The 24,632-nt window shown below is 46.4% G+C and overlaps 6 protein-coding genes across 6 annotated transcripts; 2 read left to right on the top strand and 4 right to left on the bottom strand.

Annotated features, from left to right (window-relative positions):
- Positions 1-2,991: 2,991 nt before the first annotated feature.
- Positions 2,992-3,613, top strand: N7469_002309 (uncharacterized protein; the record flags this gene model as incomplete). Its single annotated transcript, XM_056641229.1, has 2 exons — positions 2,992-3,293; positions 3,427-3,613. 2 exons carry the CDS (start codon positions 2,992-2,994, stop codon positions 3,611-3,613), a joined length of 489 nt encoding a protein of 162 aa, XP_056503723.1.
- Positions 3,614-4,172: 559 nt separating this feature from the next.
- On the bottom strand, positions 4,173-5,181 carry N7469_002308 (uncharacterized protein; the record flags this gene model as incomplete). The annotated part of the gene is made up of 2 exons (XM_056641228.1): positions 4,173-5,053; positions 5,109-5,181. The coding sequence occupies 2 exons, from the start codon at positions 5,179-5,181 to the stop codon at positions 4,173-4,175; spliced, it is 954 nt and encodes a 317-aa protein (XP_056503722.1).
- A 500-nt stretch (positions 5,182-5,681) lies between these two features.
- Positions 5,682-8,033, bottom strand: N7469_002307 (uncharacterized protein; the record flags this gene model as incomplete). Its single annotated transcript, XM_056641227.1, has 6 exons — positions 5,682-6,391; positions 6,443-6,552; positions 6,610-7,074; positions 7,128-7,403; positions 7,487-7,893; positions 7,932-8,033. The coding sequence occupies 6 exons, from the start codon at positions 8,031-8,033 to the stop codon at positions 5,682-5,684; spliced, it is 2,070 nt and encodes a 689-aa protein (XP_056503721.1).
- A 9,953-nt stretch (positions 8,034-17,986) lies between these two features.
- On the top strand, positions 17,987-19,892 carry N7469_002306 (alpha-keto acid decarboxylase family protein; the record flags this gene model as incomplete). The annotated part of the gene is made up of 5 exons (XM_056641226.1): positions 17,987-18,176; positions 18,237-19,023; positions 19,056-19,469; positions 19,538-19,745; positions 19,797-19,892. The coding sequence occupies 5 exons, from the start codon at positions 17,987-17,989 to the stop codon at positions 19,890-19,892; spliced, it is 1,695 nt and encodes a 564-aa protein (XP_056503720.1).
- Positions 19,893-20,836: 944 nt separating this feature from the next.
- Positions 20,837-21,718, bottom strand: N7469_002305 (uncharacterized protein; the record flags this gene model as incomplete). Its single annotated transcript, XM_056641225.1, has 1 exon — positions 20,837-21,718. One exon carries the CDS (start codon positions 21,716-21,718, stop codon positions 20,837-20,839), a length of 882 nt encoding a protein of 293 aa, XP_056503719.1.
- Positions 21,719-22,847: 1,129 nt separating this feature from the next.
- Positions 22,848-24,410, bottom strand: N7469_002304 (FAD-binding oxidoreductase; the record flags this gene model as incomplete). Its single annotated transcript, XM_056641224.1, has 3 exons — positions 22,848-22,987; positions 23,040-24,192; positions 24,273-24,410. The coding sequence occupies 3 exons, from the start codon at positions 24,408-24,410 to the stop codon at positions 22,848-22,850; spliced, it is 1,431 nt and encodes a 476-aa protein (XP_056503718.1).
- Positions 24,411-24,632: the final 222 nt, after the last annotated feature.

Below are 24,632 nucleotides of genomic sequence, written 5' to 3'. Positions count from 1 at the left end.
GCTCGGAAAGCCACGCTACTTGTGCCAAGGCAGCTCAATATGGGCAAGATCTGTCGTTCCGCCACAAAAACAATTGAGTGCCCGGTTCCGGAATCGAACCCGTGCGTCGTTTCAGGTATGCCACCATTTCGACTGGGCCAAAAAGGATTTTAGGGGAAGCGAGGAAATTTTGGCTTACTTATTCCCACACCATCCCGCGGAGAACAGCAGCAGCCATATCCGAAGCCGATTTTTTCAGCGCCAGCAGCGTCGCTCATTCAGCCGTACCAGGAGGAAATAATAATACTTGGATATAGTAATACTTGGGAACGATGGATAGGTAACATTTCAAAGTTTATAGAAATAGCTAGTGGTATTTCTCGTATCGTGGTCCCTCTGGTACTTCGTCTCCAATCATGAACGGCCGGTGCAATCTAAACATATATATTGCGACGGTAAGCGTGCGACAACGTTATTCTGCGGCCATACATCCTGCCCCGAGCACAGTCCATCATTGAAAAACAGAAGATCAAATTCGATTTTAATAGATTGCTCCACAAAGTAGACTCAGACGAATTGAGTACGGACAGTATATTCTACAATGCATCCATCATAATCCATGCATGCCTTCAGTCCACGCGGGTTAATTTGCATGCAACTCGACGTGACTAAATGATGTGCCACGTTGTCGTCAAAATCAAATTGTGCCATAGACATTCGTTCGCTGTCCTATCAGTACCATCAAATTCATGTCGAAGCCTCAGTATTTTCTCGTCGCATATCGGTCCTCGCGCTGATCCTGGGAGGGCGGTGGAGGCGGGTATTGATTACCGGTGGATACTTCACCGCTCAGCCCGGCCCGCCACGCGCCAATAACCGTCGCCGACCGTCAACGACCATCAGCTTCATCAACGACCGCCAGCTTCATCAACGACCAAGCAACGACCGGCAATGACCAGCAACGACCATCAGCTTCATCAACGACCACCAGCTTCATCAACGACCAGCAACGATTATTAAGGACTCACCAAACCCAACGCCTCTCGTCAACTCACCATGACCACGAGTCACGGTCCTTGTCATCAATAATCACCAAGCCCACACACTCATCATCACCCCAGCCAAGACAGAACTCTCACAAGGATGTTGATTACTCTGGATGGCAGCGGTATTCACCGGCAACGAACCACGCTGGCACTTACCGCGTCAGCAAGCTCAATACAGTGGAATTCGAAAACAGATTCCCCTCGAAGATACACTCGTTCTCTTTTCCAGCGACCCATTAGAGTCTCAACCCCGGATCACCCTGTTTCATGTCGCTCTCACAGCCAATCATAGTAACTAAAGTCCTAACAAGGGGCTTTCTAGCCAAATTAAGCTTAGAGTGGGGCGTTGGGAAAGAAAGCGTCTGTGTCTTCGAGGGGCATCTGATTTCGAATTCCACTGTAACCTCATACACTACGCTATGTCGTATGAAGTGAGTGCTCAGTGTATAGGTTCTGGGGACGATTGAAGGCTACGTGCATTACGTGAATGGGATCTTGGTCATAGGAGGTCGAAGGCTTGAAAAAAGCCTGTTTGGATTTTCTCAATTTTTATCGATTTCTGGAACAGGCCGAAGGCATGAAACGAAGTCTGCCTGGAGGTTCTTGATTTCTATGGACATTTGGAGCAGGTCTTGGCTTCTTCGATTCTCCTGAAGGACTCGAATACTAGTCTCTGACACCACGAAGAGGTGCTTGCTTGTCGCCAGAGGATCAGGGCGAGGACCGCGGCGCCACGGGCTCTGCCTGAACGAGCACACAATACAACGGCAGGGCTCATTGCTGGCGAGGGAGCGCGTTTCTACAATCACCGGGCTCATCTTCTGTGAGGGAGCGCACTCTTACAATCGCAGGGCTCATTGCTGCGAGGGAGAACTTGTTGACGCAGCACTCTCCTGCGGGTCTCAATTGGTAACGCAGCGTCCCCCTGCGAGACTTGATTTCGCAGTTGTCCCTGCGGAGACTCTTGGTAACGCAGATGTCCCTGCAAAAGACGCTCCAAGGCCTTGTGGCCCGGGAGTGTGAGGAGGAAAATCCTGATCTTCTTCTCGACGGAAAATGAGCGTCTTTTATGCCAATCGAGTAGGGTCTGTGGTAGCGACCACTCGCGTACATCGTGGCAGACCCAATAGCGGACCAGCGCTCCTTTTGCTAGGCGTTGAGGCGGTTGATTAACGTTGAAATAAGAAATTTTAGCGCATATTAGAAGGCGGGCCGTAGGCCCCACCTAGACCCGTGGCGGCCGAGGGCCTAGACTTGACCAATCATTTGTTTGGTTAACGTTGCTCACCAGGGGAAACGCTTTCCGATTTTGCTGGCAAGCAGAAAACTGACCGATCCCGCAAGACGGATGTCTGAGCTTTTATACGATATTTGTAGACTAGGACATAACAACTGCTCCGGTACATGCATCTATTCTCTCCTACGTGGATGCGCAATGGACAGATTGTAACTAGACGTTCGCAGGCCAAGTGCCTGATGGGTGGGTTCCAACTTGGCCACCGGATGTCGTTTCCCAGAATACGGTTGGGATTGGTCGGGTATCATCTATGGCTCTGGCGAATCCAATCTTTGTGCCCGCGTTTATCACCGGTCCGCGTATGACTAGTAGTAATTACCTGCAAGGAAATCGATCAACATAGGCTAGGCTCCTGCGAGCCACGGAGTGGGCAAATTGAAATTATCAATGGCGGTGGAAAAATTGATTGCCCGTCAACGTTTGCCTGTTGATTCATGAACCATCAAGGGTTTTTGCCGCCCGTCTTTTCACTCTATTTTGAATGCGAAGCAGAAAATGACTGGCGTATGATCAGGGCGACAGCAACTTCCACTACGGAAGAGTGCTTGCTGGACCTATTTGCAGACGTGCAAATTTTTATCTCGCCATCTATTATTTAATAGATCCTCACCTCCTCCTTCCCAGCACGGCATATACTACGCGGTATTTTTGCGCGATTGTAAATCGACCATGGGAGCCATTCAGAAACCTCCACACCCTCGGAAGATGCCAGACTTCCGGCGTCGATTGCAGCGCGCATTGTCCCTGTCATCCTCGGAGTCTGAATACAGCCAAAGTCCGACTGCGTCCCTGTCTGGAGATACCACCGAGGAAGAATCGACGCATTCAAGCGGCAATCATCAGGCGGCATCACAGCAGAGTGACCCGCCCAACGATGTTCAGGATGGAGGGGTACCTATTCCGCAGTTAGGAGGTTATGGAGTCCAGTCTCTGAGGGACAGCAACTTGCTTGCTCTCCAATGTGTTGCCGAGTTAGTACTATTTGTCCCTACTCCCTCCCGGAGAATTGTGCTAATCAGAGTAATGCTTTAAGCCTAGAACCTCGTGTGAAGTCAGTTGTCAACCTCATCCACGGGTACAAATAAAAAGCTAACCAATATCCAGGATCTTGGAGAGATCAATGGCGGACCAGAGAAAATGTATCGAAGATGTCCGCAGGCACCTAGAGGGCCTTTCCCACCGATGGAAGGCTATTGAAACAGGAGTAGATGAGGGACTCGAATGTGACCCAACTCATAAGCCAGATGAGCCGGGGCAGAAGACGCTGCGGGCTCGACGTTTGCAGAGATAAGGGCAGTATAACGTAGTGGAAGAGGGCTGAAGATGTCTGGTGGACAAGATTCTGCAAATGATGATTCTCTATACGCTTTCAGTGATTGCACTTGTTTCCTTAGGAATTAAATTTTCAAGAATTTTTGGATCTGCAATCCCCTCATGTTTTCTCTCCACGATGTTCGGCGGAATTTCTCGTGGGTGCAATGTATACCTTGGGATGGCACCTTGCCTCAATATAATTGCTTTTTGATATTGTACATGAAGGTAAATTTAGCTTAGAGAAGACCATTTCGTGGCAAAAATGTCGGAAGAGACTTCTCCATCCATATATGGCCACCTGCCATCCAGACATGAAATTCACACGGACTGTTCAAACTTTAATCAGATGCTGAGTACAAAACCGGCCGTGTAACAACTTTCCGTCCTCGAAGCAATATCAGATCAATTCCATGTCGAAAAGGGCTAATTCAGTGAATACCTTGACTATTTGAATTATCATTGGTAGTTCAATATGTAGAGATAATTGAACATAAACACCCCCGGCGAAAAGTAAGACACCTCAGTAAAGAACAAGTCTATCGATGAGTGATTGGCTTATGCGTGGATGTGGCGCGGGCCTGAGAAACTTCCAGAACCTGAACCAGAATGGAGTGTTTCATCCTGCTAGACCCCTCAAGCTGAAGGGATAGTTTGGTTACAGCCACCCAAGATCCTCCTTTCATTTGTCGTAGCATGGAGGCAACGGGGTCGCACGCGGGGTCTAAGGCTGTGTCAAGCTCTATGTAGAAATTCCCCGGATCGATCAACGCATAGACCCAAATGAATCCGATTGCGTACTCAAAGCAGGCCGGGCTGGCATTCCAAGATGACACAAGTGTGTTGAAAAGGGGTCCCATGGTGGTTGCTGGGAGGCCGATGCAAATATATTTTGCGTCGTGGCTGTGCGCCGTTCGTTTCCCCCGATCAATCATCTCGATTTCATCTGTCGACCGCGGATCAATGACGACCGAATCCGAGATCCAGTATTCGGTGGACCAGTCGTAGAAGAGCGGAAAGCTTTTCCTGGCCAGATAGTTTTCAAGGCGAAGCACGCTTTCCATGACCTTGGAAGGTTTCTTCCATTTTGGGAGGCCAAGGAGAATGATCTTCATATCCGTCAAACTGTCTTTATGAATCAAACCGACCTGATACTGCTCCGGTTTCAGACGTGTCAGGTATGCGGGGGGCTGTACAACGACATTGTCATTCTCTATCAGAACGAATTGGTGGGCCCGGTCAGGCCTGTTGCACGGATGATCCTGTGGCATGAGGGTGGACTGTAAGAGAATGTTGATGCTCTGGCCGCAGAGCTTCGACTGATCCCATTTCCAGACAAGTTCCTCAGTTTTCGAATACAGGAAAGGGAGCCTATTCACGGATTGTTGCGAGGAGCACGGATCTGCCAGGGAGGGTTTGTCTGGTTCATCGTCAGCTTCTTTGTCATGAATCTTGTAAGTAGATGCAGTACATACTGAGAGACTTTTTGCGGAATGAATCGAAGTCCGATTTTGAGGATCTAGATAGATGCTTGCCATTTTGAACCATATTCGTTGAGTAACTTAGAGTCCCAGGAGTCGCAAGGCAAAGTAATCTATACAGTTTTGGAAGTGCGAAATTGCCGATCCAGAGCACTGTAAGCGAGAGGCCTTTTAAATGAACATCAAGGAAAACCAGCTAGTAAAGACAGTTCAACTGCAAGGTTAGAGCATTTAGCTGACCGAGAAAAACGTTGTTAAGTGAACTGGGCTGCCAACTGCACATAGACCGATGCCGCGAAGACCCTTTTCAACCCACTTTCTCACCTGGCATGTAGCGTTTATGAATGTTAAGACAGGTTCCTAGCATTTTTCGAATCAGCTTTCTGGAATTTTAATTGACCTGCATAATGTTGATCAATACCAAGACATCAATCATTTCCATCTTAGCACTGCGTACGTTGAAGCTTTCTTCAGCCCAAAAAAAAAGAACACACTAAAGAACCTCTTGTCCCGTTTGTCACCATCAGTAATGCCATTCCTCGAGCCTCTTCAATCTTCACGGCTGTTTCAAAAGGCAGGTTGAAGGGATCGCTTTAGCTTCCCGTCTGCCGCGGTATACGGTTGGCCAATGTCCCTTCGAGCCAAGTCTTGAATCCATTCTTGATAAGGCTGCACCCCTCCTCCCTGAGACAACTTGCATGAGAGGAAAAGCCAATTCAAAGCATTACCAACGGTGCTAAATTCGTCACTAACCTGTACCAACGAGTAAGCACTCATGCGGTTATAAAGATCGTGATCCGTCCACAAGTCTAGCAGGTGTCGGGTGACAGCATCCGTGTCTCCGACATCAACCAAATAACCGCTTCTTCCATGTTCGACCTGCAAGGGAATCCCGCCTGCCCGAGTTGCAATGATCGGTTTCCCTTTGTGCAGTGCCTCCGAAACCTTCACCTCAAATCCCTCCTGTGATGATAGCTGCAAGACAATCCGTGCCTTGGACAGAATAGTGTTCAGAATCTGGTCAGAGGGCCCTAATCGCATGACACAAATCTTGGCCGTGAGATGTGGCATGGCATTTTTCATATGCTGAAGAACAGCGTCATGGACGATAGAACCATCAGGGTCATCTATGGATCCGTGACCACAGATCAAAAGTTTTGGAATTGAGATCTCGGGGTGTAACGTGGAGAGCTGCATGTGAAATTTCTTGTAAGCGTCAAGAGCATCCACTATCCCTTTAGCGGGATCAAACCGTGCAATCTGTACGATATATTGCTCTGTGAAAGTATCAGTATAATATTGCCGACATCCCTGGTATCGGGACTAACCAGCAGGGTAGTCAATGACAGTCATTTCCGCATCTCTGCACGATTGATTGAAGCAACGCCCATAGAATGCCGCGTCCCAATCTCGCATCTCTTTGTTGAGACCATCAAGCCTTAAGAATATAGTTTAGTCAAGTCGACTATACCTGAGACTTTGAAATCGAAATTACCAGTCAGTGCAGGCGGGCATATAGCCAACCCTGTGGGATGGGACGTTTTTAGGCACAAAGTCAGCCACAGGATGACTTATGAAGATATCTGCCTTGTGAATTTGTTCCCAGAGATAGTCCCAAACCTCAGCCTGCGGGCTTCCGGGAATTGCGATTAGATCGCTTCGCAATTGAATATGGCTTCGGTAGATAACAGGGCGCTGTGGTTCGATATCCTTTGCAATTGGAATTAGACCAGGCATCTGAGGATCATCAATAATAATGACATCAGCACCACCATCGGAAGACCGACACAGGGGACCGCCGCGCTGTAGCCAGTATCTTTTAGCATTGTCTTGAATCCAGTCGACCAACTCCTGCTGTTTGTCGCGGCGCAACCGTTCATTAGGAGCGGAGACCCCTTGTAGGATATTGTGGTTGGTCTTCGTGATGCGGAAAACGCCTGGCCGTGGCTTCGGTACATACCTGAATTAATTAATGATTTTCGAACGCCAACAAGAGTTCGTACTTGATCCTACCACTTGATATCGACATCCAGGGTGTGTGCCAACCGGAGAAGGGCATGGCGCATGAGCGCAACGCCACCGCCTTGGGGGGTTGCGCTGAAGAAAGCAATTTTCACATCACGGTTCTTTAAGTCTTCGGCATAGTATTCAACCGCTGCCCAAGTTTTGGGACGAACGGTTTGCCGAAATGAGTTTTTATCTACCAGCTGAACGTGGAATCCCGAATCCACTTCGACTTTACCACGGAAGCCCACATGCACCAAGGGCAAGTTATTTGGGCCAAAGAACCTATCCATTTCCAATCAGTCTTATATGCCCGATGCGAAATCACATACCAGTGGTGGATTTCGTGCGGATGGTCAGATCCCTACCTGATACACTTTCTAGAAAGCGACTCTGCTTGCTCGTCAATAGGTTTACTTTCGAAGTGTATCCGAGTCATGGTCTCAGGGATAGCGTTAGTATCAGATTCTTCGTCAAGAATGATAGGTACGATGTCCAATTCGGCCCAGAGTTGTGGGCATAATCCAGGAATGCGATTATGCAGAGACCGTGAAAGTGCGGCTCCGAGGATTTTCTTTGAATGAAGATCACCATACTTCCTTAGTTCAGTTATTATTTGTTGACAGATATGTGAAGTCGGTAATTCAAACGATTGTTCAATGAAATCGAGCAGGTATGTTTCGTCACGAAGTGCGATCGCAACTTGTGACTCAGATTCCGTGGAAATGTCTATTGAGATTCCTGCATATATCGTCTGGTATCCGTAGATCATCAGCTAATGATTGTTCTGATTCATATAATGAGCAAGCTTACTTTTGGAAGAGGCCCCGACCAACTATTCCTCAAATGAGGTCCTTGCTGATCCTTCTGAAATTGCGAGATATGACGGCGGAATGTAAAGGAGTCTTGGGACATTGTGTAAAGAATGATAGTTATGATGGCCTTAATTATTGCACGTCTGATCAGGTCAATATCATTATAAATCAGAAACTATTTAATGCCCCTTTATGTATGAATCTTCTATGATTCTGCGATGACACGTCGATAAATGTTTGTTGACGTCATCGATGCTTAGAGAAGGCCGTGGCATGAATCCCATTAATATCAGGGTCACAGTGGCCATCCTTAGCATATGGAATATAGCATTTGCAGCCCCAGAAACTTCCTCACCCCGCTCATCTATAGCCTTAGAACCCCCTTCGCGTACGACTAGAGATTGGTGTTTCAAGGTTCAACCGGCAGACTACCTTGGGCAGCTTGTTTAGATACCATGAAAAACTGACTGTATCTTGAGCGATGTAGGAATGTGTCAACCTGGGATTCAGCATATTGACTAATGTGTGACATTGCCAAATTGAATTTGTGTTGATTAATTGATTGACTAAATCGCGAGGATGCGTTGAGAGATCCTCCGGGGTGATTGTCCGATCTGTTACGATACCGTTCTTCTAAGTTAATTATAATTACAATACAAAACTATAGCGAAATGAGTGGATGATGAATAAGCTGATCTGACGGCTCGCAGTGTCTTTCCGCACAAGTACTGACGAAATCAATTGACATGGTTGATTGACTGAAGAACTATCTAGGAGATCGCTGTTGAGAGCGTCTCATATATCGTGACTGGTATTAGCATGTCACGATTCGGGTATTTTGAATTGGCCCGATTTACCATACAAAACTTTAACTGAGGTTGGGAGGACGCGGAATCAGCCCGACCGTTGTGGTAATACCTTTATGCCCTCTAGTCGCTGCTTATGTCCAGAAGAAACGCGAGTGCGTATCAGGGCAAAAGATAATATCATGAAATTAAAGTAGGACCTCCCAGCACCTTAATCCTGATTGGAAAGGGCTAGACCGCTCCATGATTGCCCTGATTCAAGTAACCATCTCGAATCTTGTCAAGATGAAGAATTGAGGTAATGGTTAACGTTAGTTCTGAGCATGTCCAGTAAAATCAGATGATTGATTGAAGGTCGTTGAGGTTGGTTGAGCGATCTCAGGGGCATATATAACCGAGATAATGCGTGCTATCAACTCCTATGGTACAGATAGGACAGCGAACGAATGTCTTTGGTACAGATTGATTTTGACGACAATGTGGCGCACCATCTATTCTAATCAAATTGCATGTAAATTAAAGGGCATGGACTGAAGGCATGCATAGATTAAGATGGATGTATTTGTAGAATACAGTTACTCATCTACCACAACATATTGGGGGACACGTGCCTGAGCGTGCCACAAGAGAGAAACCAGGCGTGTACGGGTTCCTCTGGCAGGAAAGCATTGCAATATGAAATCCAACTGTGATAAGATCAACTCTATGACTGAATGTAAATCCGCTGTGGGTAGGCGCATGAATACCTGTTGAGTGTGCTTTCAGCGAGACAGTGTTCATCGCTGGTGAAGAGGGTGGATTTACAGAAGCTGCTATTTCAGATTCTGCAATCTATGTTGAAAAATACAGAGACGTGTAAACCATAACTTCCTGCGACATATTAAGGGTTTCCGATTATTAACAACAGTGATGGAGGTTTTTGGTATCTTCAACATTAAGAGAGAGTGCAAGACGTCAAAAATATTTAGACTCAACGAGTATTAATCAACTAGCTGCATCTCGACCGTCAGTATCGTTGACGCCCTCACGATTCGTAACGGCGACTACATCGATGTAAGTGTAAAGACAGGCTAAACTGCTATTAATCTCCGCTCTGTGGCCACCTGAACATTCTTTCTTCAACATATCCTTATTACTCTGAAGCTAATGTTTTACACCGTTTCTTCATCGCCAGCTGCTCTACACGTTCTGACTCCGAATTCAGGTATAAGCGATGGTACTAACTTACTCGGTGTCTTCCCTTAGCTTATTTACGCCTGATGCTGATTCTGTAAACAGAAGTGAGTGTAGCTACCAACCACTACAAATAATGCTGATATGGACGAATTCAGAAATCACCTCTCCCTGTAACAGGAGCCTAATGTGTCTCATCGACGGACATACTGAGCCTGGCATCCTCTCGGATGTGAAAGCAGTAAGTAAAGAAGGGACCAATACGTTGCCAGCAGATGACTCATTATAGACTTTTACTGCGCAGAATCAAACCCAGCAGCAGCCCCCGGAAAGGTAAGTTACCTCTCCGTGGAAGTTCAAAGAATAATGACCATAGAAATATATCTCCCATCAGGAGTCAATAGACATCTTGTAAGTCAACCAGTCAACCAGTCACCCTTGTCCATGACAATGCATTTCATGGCTCACTTTGGCTCATTTAACCATCTTGCTAATGTCTGGAAAATGTTCATTGCAGCCACACGAGTGAAGCGTGCCTGCATAGATCTTGAAACAAGTGCGATACATGGCACGCCGAGCTATATTACCGCCGCCATTCCCGCCAACATTCCTACGTCCTGTTGTTCGCAATCACCCCAATATATGGATATTCAGAGCCCGAGGCAAGGAGATATTCCCAATAAGCCGAAGGGTACCCTTCCAAGTATCCTGATCTGTCCAGAGTTATGCTATCCGGTCAAAAGCTAACGCATAGAGCCGGTGGTTGCAAGAATCATGGATCCATGTAGCACCAGAAACCGTTGAGTGGCTGCCACAGCAGCGGGCCTCAAAATACCTGTGGCTGTTGGAGAGCAACACTGCATGACAAGTAGCAACAAAGAAAAACCGAAGATCCCATGAGAGCAGCCACCTTCCTAGACAATTATCTTGTCTTCATGACGTTCTCGAGTCAATACTTTCCCTCGCACAGGTAATCAAGTTTTATGAGTTGGGAGAGGTAAACCACAATTAACACCCCGTTATGCAAGGGTGGCCCATTTCTTCTGGACCACAGGCCAAACTGACGACAGTTCTACCTGGAGTGAGCCCGTACCAGTCGCGAAATTGCGTTTGTGTAGGTAAGTACTGCATTCATTTACCAGTACATGCTGACATGAAGTTTTGTGAATCGTTGACTGTCTCTTCCAATTCAACGGTAATACGATGTAGTGCATAAGCTAGACAGCTGAGTTTGCTGAGCCGGGAGGCTCAACCGCGCCAGCTGTGATCATCCAGTAGGATAGAGCATACTCAGCCAAAGTATATTGGTGGTAGCTTGCTGCAGCCGTTTCACAACTGCCACCATTACTATTTTCCTGGTGAAGCCGGCAAGGTACGTTCAGATCTTGCGAGTCTCTCGGTCAGCCTGTTGATGTTAGGGTTTAAATGTCTTTCAACATCCCAAATATGAAAGGTCAATATTTGACACGGAATGCGAGGCGATGTGGCGACTTTTTGAAGAACTCTCATACCTACCGCCAAAGCTACTCCATGTATTGGAGCTGGCCAGGTACATATTCCGAAGAACCTCCTTCTTTGGTTCCCGCAGTATGGAGAGTCAACTGGAAGAGCAGGCCAGGGCCGCGACACAAGAAGACGCTACTCTGCGAACCCAGACCCCAAAATGAGATCAACCACACTGAATATCGCGCGATCCCAGGCAGTACCCGCAATAGCCTGCCAGGAAACACCGGAAGATATTGGGAACAAGTGGATGCAGCTATTTTCATTAACATCGATTGTCCTGAGAAGGAAGCATGCTGACCCAACTCCGGAATAGCGTGGCGAGACTGCATGATATCAATACCGGAGCAAAGTCGCTAGGACGGATCAATGTGCATATGAACAAGAGAGACCGTGGGCCACTCCTTGTTTCGATGTAAGAAGTGGACCGCACGCCGGATGGAAATGCCTCGATGTACCCAAATTTATCAAAGCAACATATCATTCCTATTGGATAGAAAAATGCCTTCCGATGAAAAGAAAAGGACGCCAAATTTGGAAGCAGTACGACCGTCTTGGGACAATACAAAAGGATGTTGAACACACGAGAAAGTAACTTCAAGCCAGTTTTCCAACCAAATTCTGGTTATATTACATACAGTAACATTGACAGGTTGCCTCGAATTCGTTCCTGGGAGAAGTCCGAAAGTAAGATTTCAGTCATGTAAGTGAGCCTGATCAGGCGGTTCAAGATCGGCGGGGCAGCTATCGAAGTTGAGTGGTCTTGTAATATCGCCTAGTAATATTGATTTGACAGACATGGATTCTTCGGTATTTGGTATTTCCGCTTCATGAATGGATACAGGGGTGTCTGGGAGGGCACTGCCAACATATTCGCATTGGCAACCGTGTAATGGCATCGGTGTTATATCGGGCTCAACCGTATATGGAGGAACATAAATGTTCTCCGGTGTCGCCTTGCACGACAGAATGGTGATGGGTATATCGATGGCCAAAAATCTTGAACCCTTGGGATTACTTGCGGCTGTCTCATTTGTATCTTCATTTAAAAGATACAGGATAATCCATTGTTAGAGTTAGCAGTGAGTGCTAGAAAATAAAGAGAAGATTCCGCAGCTCCTTACCTGAATCCTGTGGCTCACTTCAAGTCTGCCTCCTTTGGTGCTTGGTTGAAGCCGTTGCCACTGATTTTCTACGTCTATTTCTGGGCACCTAGGTAATTGTACCTCTAACTCAACCTCGGATGTCTCCAGCATTTGTCCTAGCAATTTCGGCTTTTGCAGGCCTGTAGACCGAATTGTGCCTCTTGCTGAGCTGATTCGCACTTTGCTACCAGGGTATCTGCTGTAACTTTCCAACCCAGCCTGCTTTTGGAGGAGAAGCACTCTTTGGGTGGGTATGTGTACCCGCTGAGGTTCTAGGTTCGTCTTCCAATACTGCACGTGCTGATTTAGATGTACTTTAATCCAGCGACATTCCAAATTGGCTAAAGGCGTCAACTTTAACCTCATCGGTATCCGTGACCCGAGACGGAAACTTCTCCCTAGGACACAAGCATCATAGTGGAGTTGTTCAAGCCAGTCTTTAGTGTAAAGTAATGGCTCAACTAACTCCAAAGATGTCTCCGAAGGGAGTCGAAGAAGCGGGACATCAAGTTGTGAGCGCATCTTCGAACGAAACAGCCTAGGTGATTCAATAGTAGCTTCAAGGTAGTACCGAGTAGATATAAGACCGGTATTGATAGATTCCGGGAGAAAGTTGTGCACGAAGAACTCGAAAGGGTACGTATAATCTCCGGGTGGAAATAGCCCACAATGGTCTTTTAGATGAACATTATTAGCTGGTGGTAGGCATTTGTTACTACAACATAGAAGCCCGGGGTGATCTAAGTTGTTCGAACAATACTTGGGCGGAGGAGTTTGGTCATCCCGTAATGCCTGAAAGGAATCTTTGCCATGATAACAGCTTCCGGTGGCCACCATACACTCTTCGGGCAAACAGCAAAAGCCTTTTCTAGAACGGCTGTCCGAAACTGCTTTGCGCCCGTGATCGAAGTAGGTGATACCGGACGTGATGAGATCCTGTTTCTGTGGATTTGCTTGTACAAAGACAGGATTCTGAGTTAGTGGAGGGCAAAAAGGCAGACCAGCACGATTCTAACGCCCATGAGGGTCAAAGACACATACCTCCCCAAATCTGAAACTGAGCCAGACCATGAAAGTAAACGCACATGCTCTTAATTTTGGTCGGTTCGATGATTTTCAGCTGAAGAGAGCCCCGAAGGACTGCCGGATTGCTTTTGCAACTGCTATTAGGTGTGCCTTGCCGCTGTAAATATACGACAGGCTCTAATAGTCTGTAGCTAAGATGTACTCCTCTTCGGGGATACGCAACGTGCGTCGGGGTAAGGGTGGTGACATGAGGTCCTAATGTTCCTATCATGTTCTTCTTTCAGACGAGCATATCTGCGACCACATTAGACTGCTGCGATATAATACAAATACACTGAGATTCATACAACCACTGCTAGAACTCTTTTGGGGAAGATAAATGTATTTCAAGAGTTCTTGAACAAATCGTCTCGCAGATGCCAGTGTTTTTCTGCGCCTTACATTGGAGGCTTTACATTGGAATTCCAGGAGTTTAGCAAATTAGTCAATGAGAATAACAGATAAGAGACGAGAGAGTCGTTTAAACCTAATTTCCGCTTTTCGGGCGGTGGCGACTGATGGGCGTTTCCTCTGGGCTTAGCTATAAGTGGCTTCCTATTCGCCCTAATCTTCGGAAGGCGACAGCCAGACTGGTCCATAGCACAACAGGTGACCAAGAGAGGTAAACGTCCTCTAAGTTCTTGAGATCGTACCACTTCAAGAGCCCATGGATAGAAATATTGGGCGCGAGGAACCCCTCTTCAGGCCATGAATGAAATACAATTGTTCTATTGACATATTGAAATGAAGCTGACTAGATTTTGAGGCGACGATAGCTTTACGCGCCGCTCAGTAACGTAACTAGCTATTCCAAATTCTTCAGATATTTAATATTTTACCCGTTCTCCCACTTGGGTGTGATTACATATTGTAACTTGGCCTTCCCTGCTGGCTGGTCAGCATAGTACGCATGGTACACCATCTCATTGGCCAAACAGATCACTCCGGCTTATAACCGAAAGGATGGCTTTTCATCAAACGACTGTCAAGCATGATGAATGAGACCAAAAGGCATCGAAATTGAATGTTGACTTTTAAACACAATATTCAGCCAGAAACAACGGCCGGACACATAGAGGGCAAGTATTATGACCGACCACAATCCACCCTTGAAGACAATGATCGTGGAATACATGGCGACATGATAGCGGATGTATGAATTGTGACCTTGAGACCTGGTCAAGGCAAATAGGGCTAGTTTAATGTTAGGAATGTTCATCGAAATTAAGTGGTCAGAGTTTTGACTTACCAATTGAACACTTGATCGAATTTGTTTAAACTATCCTGCTCAGTTTGTACGGATTTCCACCATACGATCAATTTCTTTTTGGGAAACTTTTGATTGATTTCTGCCAGTATTCGATGTCTGCAATCACCAATTGGTAGCTGGCAGATAGCGCATGTTCCGGTATAGAATGGTTGAGACCTTCGAGTGCTGGCGTTCCAGATGACTCTATTGCTATTGATTAAACGATTGCGAGAGAATTAAAAAGATTTGCTCACAAAATCATGAAAATAACGTATACTATAGCGATACTACATAATGCTGGTAGAGGCAAATGTGTATCTTCATAGGAATCGGATACTGATCTGTCCATTATGAGGCCTCACGTTGGACTTCAATTTATCGAATATATTGGGATATGCTACATTAGCACCGATAAAGTCGTTCGTATAAGTTAGTATATAGATTTCATATGACTTTATCAGCTCAGGCAGAAAAAAAGCAACAGCCACAGCTTCTACTACCCCATGGTTAAGATGGGTCTAGCCAATACTGTACCACCGGAAAACTGGATGATCAGGTGACAAACTATCGTCTTCATTCGTCCGTTGAACGAAGTCGTAGAGACTGTGGGCAGTCATACATCATTAGCTTAGGTATAAAACAGAAGCCACATTCGGTTTCGGCATCGAATGTTAGTGCTAGCTGAGCAGTTTAATGAGGTCTCCAAAGCAAAGCATCTCAATTTGTCATTAGCCTAGGTTGTTCGTTTTCATACCACACTCATCCAAGTATAAAGCAGAATCGGACGGGAAATGCCTCGTTTCATCTTCCAGTTCTCCAAGGAACGTCGACTGGAACGCGACGCAAGTGAGTGGACAGTGAAACAAATGGACATTTGGAATGAGGTATTGGATTGATCTAGAAGTCATATTGTCCCCCGTTCAGCATCCAGGAACCGGTAGCAAAATCTGCTTCGTCCTTATTTCTTTATGGGACTCTATTTCCTGTCATCTGCGGACTATAGTAACGAATAATGAGACCGAGGCAGTTATCCGAGGTGACACTCTTTCAGGCGGGGTGAATATGAAAGCTAAAAAACCTAAAAATATGGACCGGTGAAGCTTTTTGAGCGCCTCAATATTTCTGTTCAGCCGTTCGTATTCCCCGTTGCTGGGTTTGGTTCTGACTACGAAAATTGCCCTTTCCAATGAGAAACAAAATAAGCATCAGGCCAGAGGATTTGTGTAGGGAAATTCCAGATGTAGTGAAGCTTTTGGTATCTTTTCAAAAATTAGATCGAGGTAGTTGACGTTTGATAAACCCGATCACGGAGAGCCGATGAGTCGTTGGAGGGGTTAATTAGGAGACATTGGAGAGTATCGTTCGCAGTCCACAGAATAATGGAAAAGCGGTTGGTGGACGCTGTTGAAGTAATGAAATCTGGTGATCGTGACTTTTTTTTGCTGCTGCATCGACTGGGAATGGATCGATCGTATGATTGGCCGAGACATGGATCAGACCATTCGGCCCCGAAAGTGGCGATAGCAGCTTGGATACCAAACTAGGTCGGCGACGACAAGTACATTCCAAAGAGGATGAATAATTTCGAACCAAAAATAGACCCTAAGCGTCATTTCTTGATCGGGCGCTGTCCGATTTTGAAATGGTCCGAGAGTTTTCTATTTCTCAATATCGGTCACTCTCGCGTTGCTACGAATCATTCGCGAGAGGATTAAAACACCATTCAGTCACTCACAGATCGATAACTCGAACACCTTAAATTATACCAATCTTGAACCGACAAGTCCAGATACTACTCGCTACGAATATTTGAAATGCCAAAAGTACGACATCGGATGGCAAGAAATCAGGCGAGCACACATGCATGGATTCTTGGAAGCAAATTAGTATTTGTGGCTATATCCTCAGCGCAGTGGCAGTTTTATCAACAAGCCCATGAAAATTTGCCCCGGGTTTGAAGATTTGGCGGAGCTCTTCAACTTCCACCAATCGCCCATTTTACCTGCCTGGACCCAACTTATGACGTCCGTACAGCGGAGACGGCTGTACTCAACCTCATGAATCTACCTGTGCCCAGCCCCCGAGAAAACAGTCAACTAATATTAGATATGCTGATGCTTGTGCTTTGGAAGTTAAACAATGAAGCCTCAAAAAAGGCAACTGTCGCGCTGTATTAAACCTTTTCAAGCTTGATATAAACAGCATGTTTGCGCCGTCTTACTGACTCCAATACGACCGCAGTAACCTTTCACAGTGAAATCCTGGTAAAGTCAAAGTATAATCTTTATTTCAAGGTTGAATATTGTTTGGCCAAACTTATGTTTTGGACTATTATATATAGAAAGTAATTTCAAAAAATATCGTGTCCAGAGTGCCTGGTCCATGAAAAGTGAAGTTCTGGACAAGAGGTGTTTTCCAAATATTCCGGAAGCTACTGGGAAGCTTATATTATCCTTAATTGATATTCCCAGTCACCGCATAAAGCTAAGTTGAGACGTGGGGACCAGGACTGGCCCTGTTTTCTCCATTATTGCAGAGCTGGAAATGGACAAATTCTTTAGATATTGTTCAATAACTGGTAGCGCAGTATCTGAGTGATATTTCTTTCAGAATTTGCTTATATCAATATGATCTATGCTTTTGGTATATCCTTATATGAATGATATGAGGTTCTGCGATGAAATATAAAGAATTCTAATCCCGCAATTCACACGGTCTGGTTACATTCCCAGGTCCGTCCGAAGTCGGGGTATCAGGGCACACCAGTCAAGCTGCATACTATTCTGCATGTACTATTATTGTATTGTACTATTGTATTGTTACACTGTATTACGGTATCGTCCCAAACCATAAGCAGCAGTTTGATCATCCTCATCATCCTACTGTAATCCTCCATTCAACTCTAAGGTAAAACCCTGTTGATGACGTGAGTGGCATCAGTTATATAGGACAGACAGAGCCAGAACGTCGTCGATTTCTCAGGTCTAGCATTGGTTCGCTGTTAAAGATCATTGATGAACCCCGTGGAGGCTTTTCTTAAAAGAGCCTAAGCCCCGTTCATATTTACTTTAATGTTTTCTCTCCAGGAAACTGTGATTATACATTCAGCATTATGACAACGAAAAGTGAGACTGAGGGGCTTGAAGGCCAGATAGATCTCGCCGAATACATTTTCCGACGTCTTCATGAGGTTGGGATTCGTGCGGTGCACGGTGTGCCAGGTGACTATAATCTATCGGCACTGGATTATCTTCCAAGGTGTGGACTGAGCTGGGTGGGAAATTGCAATGAACTGAACGCTGGTACTTACTACGATACCAAATGTAATGATTCCAGCTGTTAATGACCTGATTCGTTGATAGGCTACGCGGCCGACGGGTATGCACGTGTAAATGGAATTGGCGCGTTGATCACCACTTTCGGCGTCGGAGAACTCTCTGCTCTCAACGCTATCGCAGGCGCTTACTCTGAGTTTATACCAATAGTTCATATTGTGGGACAACCTACCACTGCATCGCAGAAAGATGGAATGCTGCTTCACCATACACTTGGCAATGGCGACTTCAATGTCTTCACCAAAATGAACGCTGGTATTTCCTGCTATGTGGCACAACTAAATGATCGCCATGACGCGGCTAACCTAGTGGACAATGCGATTCGTGAGTGCTGGACTCATAGCCGTCCTGTCTACGTTACCCTGCCTAGCGATATGGTATCCGTTCAGGTAGATGGTAACCGGTTACAAAAGCCACTCGGCCTATCATTTCCGGACAATGATCCAGAGAAGGAAGACTATGTTGTCAATGTTGTCCTCAGATATCTCACGTCAGCTAAAAATCCGGTCATTTTAGTGGACGCTGGTGCCATTCGCCACCGGGCATTACAGGAGGTGCATGACTTGATGGAAGCCTCTGGGTTACCGACATTCGTTGCTCCTATGGGGAAAGGTGCTGTGGATGAAACACATAAGAATTTCGGTGGCGTTTATGCAGGAAGCGGATCGAGCCCGGGGGTCAGTGAGGTGGTCGAATCTTCCGATCTCGTTCTCAGCATTGGCGCGATCAAATCCGATTTCAACACCACGGGATTTACTTACCGAATTGGAAAACTCAATACTATAGATTTCCATAACACCTTTGTGCGGGTGCGGTACTCAGAATATCCCAACACAAACATGAAAGGAGTTCTCAGCAAAATTATCAAGAGGATGCCCCCCCCCTCCCCAACCGAACTAATGTCCATCATATCGGGAGTGGCGTTTCTGGTAGCGAGGAGAACTCGACGGACCAGATTATCACCCATGATTGGCTATGGCCAGCTCTTGGTCAGTGGCTCAAGGAGAAGGACATAGTCATTACTGAGACCGGGACTGCCAACTTTGGTATTTGGAATACTCGCTTCCCATCGAATGTGACTGCCATTAGCCAAGTTCTCTGGGGCAGTATTGGTTATTCACTTGGAGCCTGCCAGGGCGCCGCCATTGCCGCAAAAGAGCAGAATAATCGCCGAACGATCCTTTTCATTGGCGATGGTAGTGCCCAGATGACAGTTCAGGAGTTGAGCACGATCCTCCGGAATGATTTGAATCCTCTGATGTAAGCTTCACCGGGCAATGCCGTGAGGACATGGTATTCCTATTGTTATGCTGACCAAGGGACGCCAGCTTTGTGATTTGCAATAAAGGATACACCATCGAACGCTTTATCCACGGGCAGAATGAGGAATACAATGATATTCAGCCGTGGGACTACGCACGTATTCCTGAAGTCTTCGGTGCCAAGGAGAATTACAAAGGATACCGTATCAGAACAAGAGACCAACTGCGCAAGCTCTTCTCAGATGAAGGCTTTTGCGTTCCTGATTACCCTAGAGTAAGTGATTTATGAAGACAGAGCCAATATAAATTGCTGACATGCTTGAAGCTGGTTGAGCTATGCCTTCCCCGCGATGATGCCCCAGCGGCATTGAAGATGACTGCCAAAGCAGCGGCAGCACGCAACAAGTCAGGTGGTGCCTGACACAAATCATCTCGCTTTATGTTTTACAATCTTATTTTATCTGTAGTGCTTTACTTGCAATACCCTGCTCTCAGAATGAAGTAATTTGAAACCATCGCTCTATGCATTGATTAGAATGCTCTTCAGGACAATCCTCAAATAGACACTGCTTGTATACCTTAAGCATGTAAGGTCGGTCTTCGAACATAGACCTCTAGCTAGCTGTACCATATTCCAACATAACATGTCTCACAACGCTACAGCTTTGTCTTATATGCTTGGCATTGAAAAGGTACACTGTACCGAGGTCTATTAATCTGTTTAAAGACTTGAAGTATGCATGAAGTAATGGTTCTGTTGCCACCGGCATAAGTCGCACCAGTTACTGGTTTGAAGTTACAGTAGACAGAATCTATACCTCAGAATGCTCACTTCTCGTTCGTAATCTTTCATACAAAACGAGATTCAGATTTATCTGCAACCACTTGCAGCTTCATGGACCCTTGGTCACCTAGATGGTACTGTCGAGGGACCCTCCTGGATGTTGATCAGAAAAAGTCCGTCTGCACTACCACTGTATAAACATGCACATAATTGGATGATATCAATCTGCTAACTAGTAAACACGATACGGCCAGAAATGAGGAATATGACCCGTAGCAAACTCACGCAATTCAAATGTCCATACATCGATCAGAAAGAAATTCCAATTTTTAGGATTCCATCTTTTGACGCTGTTCGAAAGGCCTGATATGCTTGTGTAATGTCCGAGAAGGCATACCCTCAAATTTGCATCTGTTAGCCTTTATGTTTATGGAAGACCACGGTGCTACAAGGCCCCCAACGTACAGTGTGAGATTAATGTTGGCTTGAGCCAGCCAGCTTGGAAGAGATACAGGAGAGTCGGGATGCTGACTGTATCGACCAGCCGCGTTCTGATGCCTTGATTTCACATTATTAACACACTAGTCAGCAATGATATGAATGAACTTACTAATGTTCCGATCCCAGAGCTTATCAAGATCCAGGGTTGCCTTCTGACCGTGAACACCTATATTGGCCAGAGAGCCCCCTGGGCCTACTAGCTTTTGACAAAGATCGAAGGTAGTTGGTGTCCCAACAGCTTCGATTACAGAATCAAATCCTCTTCCGTCAACAATCAAATCGAGTTCTTCCATAGCGTCGAACGCTTCCACGTTGATCACTTTGTCGGCACCAAGCCTCTTAGCATGGTCAAGCCTTTTATTATCTTTGTCGATCACCACAATAGGGTAGGGCGTATATAGCTTCGCTGTGAGCATCGCGGCAAGGCCTACTGGTCCCGCTCCCACAATAGCTACCGACTTCCCAGGCTGAACATTGGCATTGAGAGTCCCGCATTCCATTCCAGTCGGAAAAGCGTCGGATAAAACAACCATTTCGCCAGGCTCGATATTTCCAGGGAGCTTATACAATGAGCTGGTTGCATGCGGGATGCGCACAAACTCTGCTTGAGTTCCATCGATAACATTTCCCAACTCCCACCCTCCTGTCTCACAATGTGAGTTCATACCCTTCCTGCATGAAGCGCATGTGCCACACGAAGAAATGCAGGAAATCAAGACGTGATCCCCGACGAAGAAACCATCCACGGCAGAGCCAAGCGAGTCAATTGTTCCAACTCCTTCATGGCCAAGTATTCGCCCATGTTCTACCGTTGGCACATCCCCTTGAAGAATATGCAGGTCTGTTCCGCAAATACTCGTATGGTGCATCCGGACGAGTGCGTCTGTGGGACACAGAATTTTTGGCATGGCACAATCTCGCAGCTCGCATTGATTGAGCCCTGTGTAGACCAAACCTTTCATACTGGTTGGTTTCTAAAGTGGTGGAAGATCAGACTTTCCAGCGAATTTTCAGTCATGAATGGGTCGGAGACGTACATTCAAAGTACTGTACGAACCAGCAGTGATTGATGAAGCTCGCTTTCTCGAAAGAGCGGTAGTCGGGCTACCATATAACTTTCCTGGACGAGTTATCAAATCAGGGATTCTGGGCTGTTGCCAAAAGCGATCTTGGGATATACGAGTCGTCACTCGTAGTGGCAGAACCATTGGTGGATTCAGAATCACGCAATCAGTATACAAAGAAGTGTATTGTGCTTCCTCTCCGATATCCTGTCCGGGTCGAGGTAATATGAGGATAATTACTTCAAGCCTGAGGTTGTTAAGATAGGCTTCGGATTTCGCTGAACGTGTAAATCAATATAAGTTCTGATCTGCTATAGCGGGCGTCTTAGAATATCCAGAACATATTTTACGACAATCTAGAACATGTGTGGTAAGAAAAAAACACATCATTGACATTCTATCTCGTGAGCTATGATGTTATACCATGTCGCACGTACCAAGGTTAGTGCTATCAGTAACATGATGAGTGAATTATCGCCCAGGGCCTGGCCAAACCTCGTTCGTAATTCTATTGTGTCCAGCAACCCTGCGATTCAGCTCACTGTGGATGACCTGTTGAATACAGTAAACAGTAAGAAGTCTCTCAACGACTCAGGATCCAATGACTTCATAATGGGTTACGTATGAAATTCCAGAAGTCAGAACTGTGAAATTATCAATTTAACATCCAGAGTAATGACCGAATGACTGGAAGTTTGTGCATTCAAAGAGGATGCTCTCAATCCATCTAATCTTCAAAGTTCAAAGTTGCTAGTCCATTTCATGAAAGGACCGGTATCAATTAGGATATTGTGTCAGAGCGTCGTTTTCTATGGCGCGATTGACCACGAGCACATCGCCTGGACCGAGAAATCGTCATTGAGGGGAGGACAAAGGGGAAATAATGGCCCACTCTGTTTTCTATCTTCCTCCCAGAGGCGGTAATAATTTCTAATAGCGGCTAAGATGATCGAGCGGGGAAAAGGGCATACAGGTCAATCTGAAGTCCTGTTCAGCGGCTACAGGGCGAAAATACACTGATAATAATTCACAAATCATAACATGTTTCTCCTGAGACGTGCAAGTTGTGCCATTTCCGAAACATATTTTGCGGGTCATAACGCTTCTTCAGCTCTTGGAGGCGTGGCAAATTGTCGCCAAAAAGCTCCTTTGCACTGAACTCCGGCCCTAGAACACATACTTAGTTCTAACCTAGATTCTGGAAGTGGTATGCTCTTACCGGCGTAGTTGGCGTAGACCCCCACACCGCTGCCTACAATGCTAGCGACTCCGGTCTCCCGTCCTAGCTTGCGAATAAAAGATCGTCCTAGACTAGCCATTTTGGAATCTAGCTCGTGGTCACGCCATCGAAACATAATAGCTACGTTGTAATACGGGCCGCGGTTCGCATAGGCAGTCGCGTCGGTCGGTACCTCGTTCACGCGTGCATAAGGTATGAGCTCGAAGACAATTGTACTACCTTCCACTCGTGGATAGGTTTGCATAACCCTGTCAAACTCTTGACCAATGTCCTCCATCAATTCGATCTTTAGAGGCAGAGTCACGCTTGCGCCGGTCACACGTCTCCGGGCACCAGAGGCAGCCACCTGCCTTAAGAGATTGTTCATCTCCCGGTATGACATCTCTTGCGTATTATTTTGGATGGGGTTCAACTTGAGCAATGGGGCAAAAAAGTCTTCCGCGGCGGATTGGGGTCCATTATAGAACAGCAAAGTGAAGATTGCTGTCGACGCTAAGGTTAAGGGCCGGGTGGTAAAGCCGAAGAACAAAGCCTCGTCACCACTCGCTCGTTGGTCGAAAGAATTTGCGAACCCAACAATGTTAGCTAGACTGTCCATAGAAAAATACAGAAATCCTCCAAAGACGGGTGAGTTCTGGCGATGAGCGCGCATAACAAATTCCGTCGCCACGCCAAATTCCTGGCCGGCACCCCGTAGGGCCCAAAAAAGGTCAGGATTTTCGGACATGGATGTGTTTCGAATGGACCCATCAGCCAGGACCAGTTTGACGCTGATAAGATTATCGATAATCAACCCATGGCGTCCTGTCAGCCAGCCAAATCCTCCGCCCAGTGTCGTGCCTCCTACGCCAACGGCACTCGACGTACAGCCAACTACAGCAAGGCCTTCCCGTGCGGTAGCTTCATCCACCTCAGCCCATGTAGCGCCTCCTTGGATTGCTACAGTTCTGGATGCTGAATCAACAACAACATGATGCATCGCAGACAAGTCGATGACGATGCCGCCATGGGTCGAGGAGGCGCTGCTGGTGCTGTAGCCACCAGCGTGGACCACCAAGGGGACGTGGTGACGGGTTGCGAAGGCCGTAACCAGAGCGACCTCCTTCGATGTGGTAACGATTACAACCGCACCCTAAGTGCAACTACTTATTAGGTCTCCGAAAACATATATGTGGATAGGGATGGATGCGTGTTCTAGAGATTCCAACCTACCGCTTCTTTTTCAGAGGCCTCACTCCAACGACTGATAAGTTCTGGATATCCCTCGTCTTCAGGTGTGACAACTGTGGCTCGCGTATCTTTCAGAGTCTCTTGCAATTGAAATGTACGATTTTGGGTTAGGAAATGCATTTTTAGTTGGCCCCTATGTAGATAATAATGCTGAGGCTTTCCGGTGCCCACTGTCTTGGGCCGCATCCAGTTGCTTTTGTATCATAATTCTTAGGGCGGGTGAGTAATCCAGTGGGGGTCCAATGGAATTAAGTGCGTGAAATTAAGGTGTGCTCCAGGGCCAGGCCGATCTATCGCTGAGGTCATGCGACTGCCATGCCAAAGCAAAGTAGAATGCCAGTC

The sequence above is a fragment of the Penicillium citrinum genome (assembly GCF_028827155.1).
Source record: "Penicillium citrinum strain IBT 23319 chromosome Unknown utg000002l:1.0-3833315.0:1.0-3834789.0, whole genome shotgun sequence".
Classification (NCBI taxonomy): domain Eukaryota; kingdom Fungi; phylum Ascomycota; class Eurotiomycetes; order Eurotiales; family Aspergillaceae; genus Penicillium; species Penicillium citrinum.
Note: the sequence above shows the minus strand (reverse complement) of the source record. Positions and strands in the feature narration are given on the sequence as shown.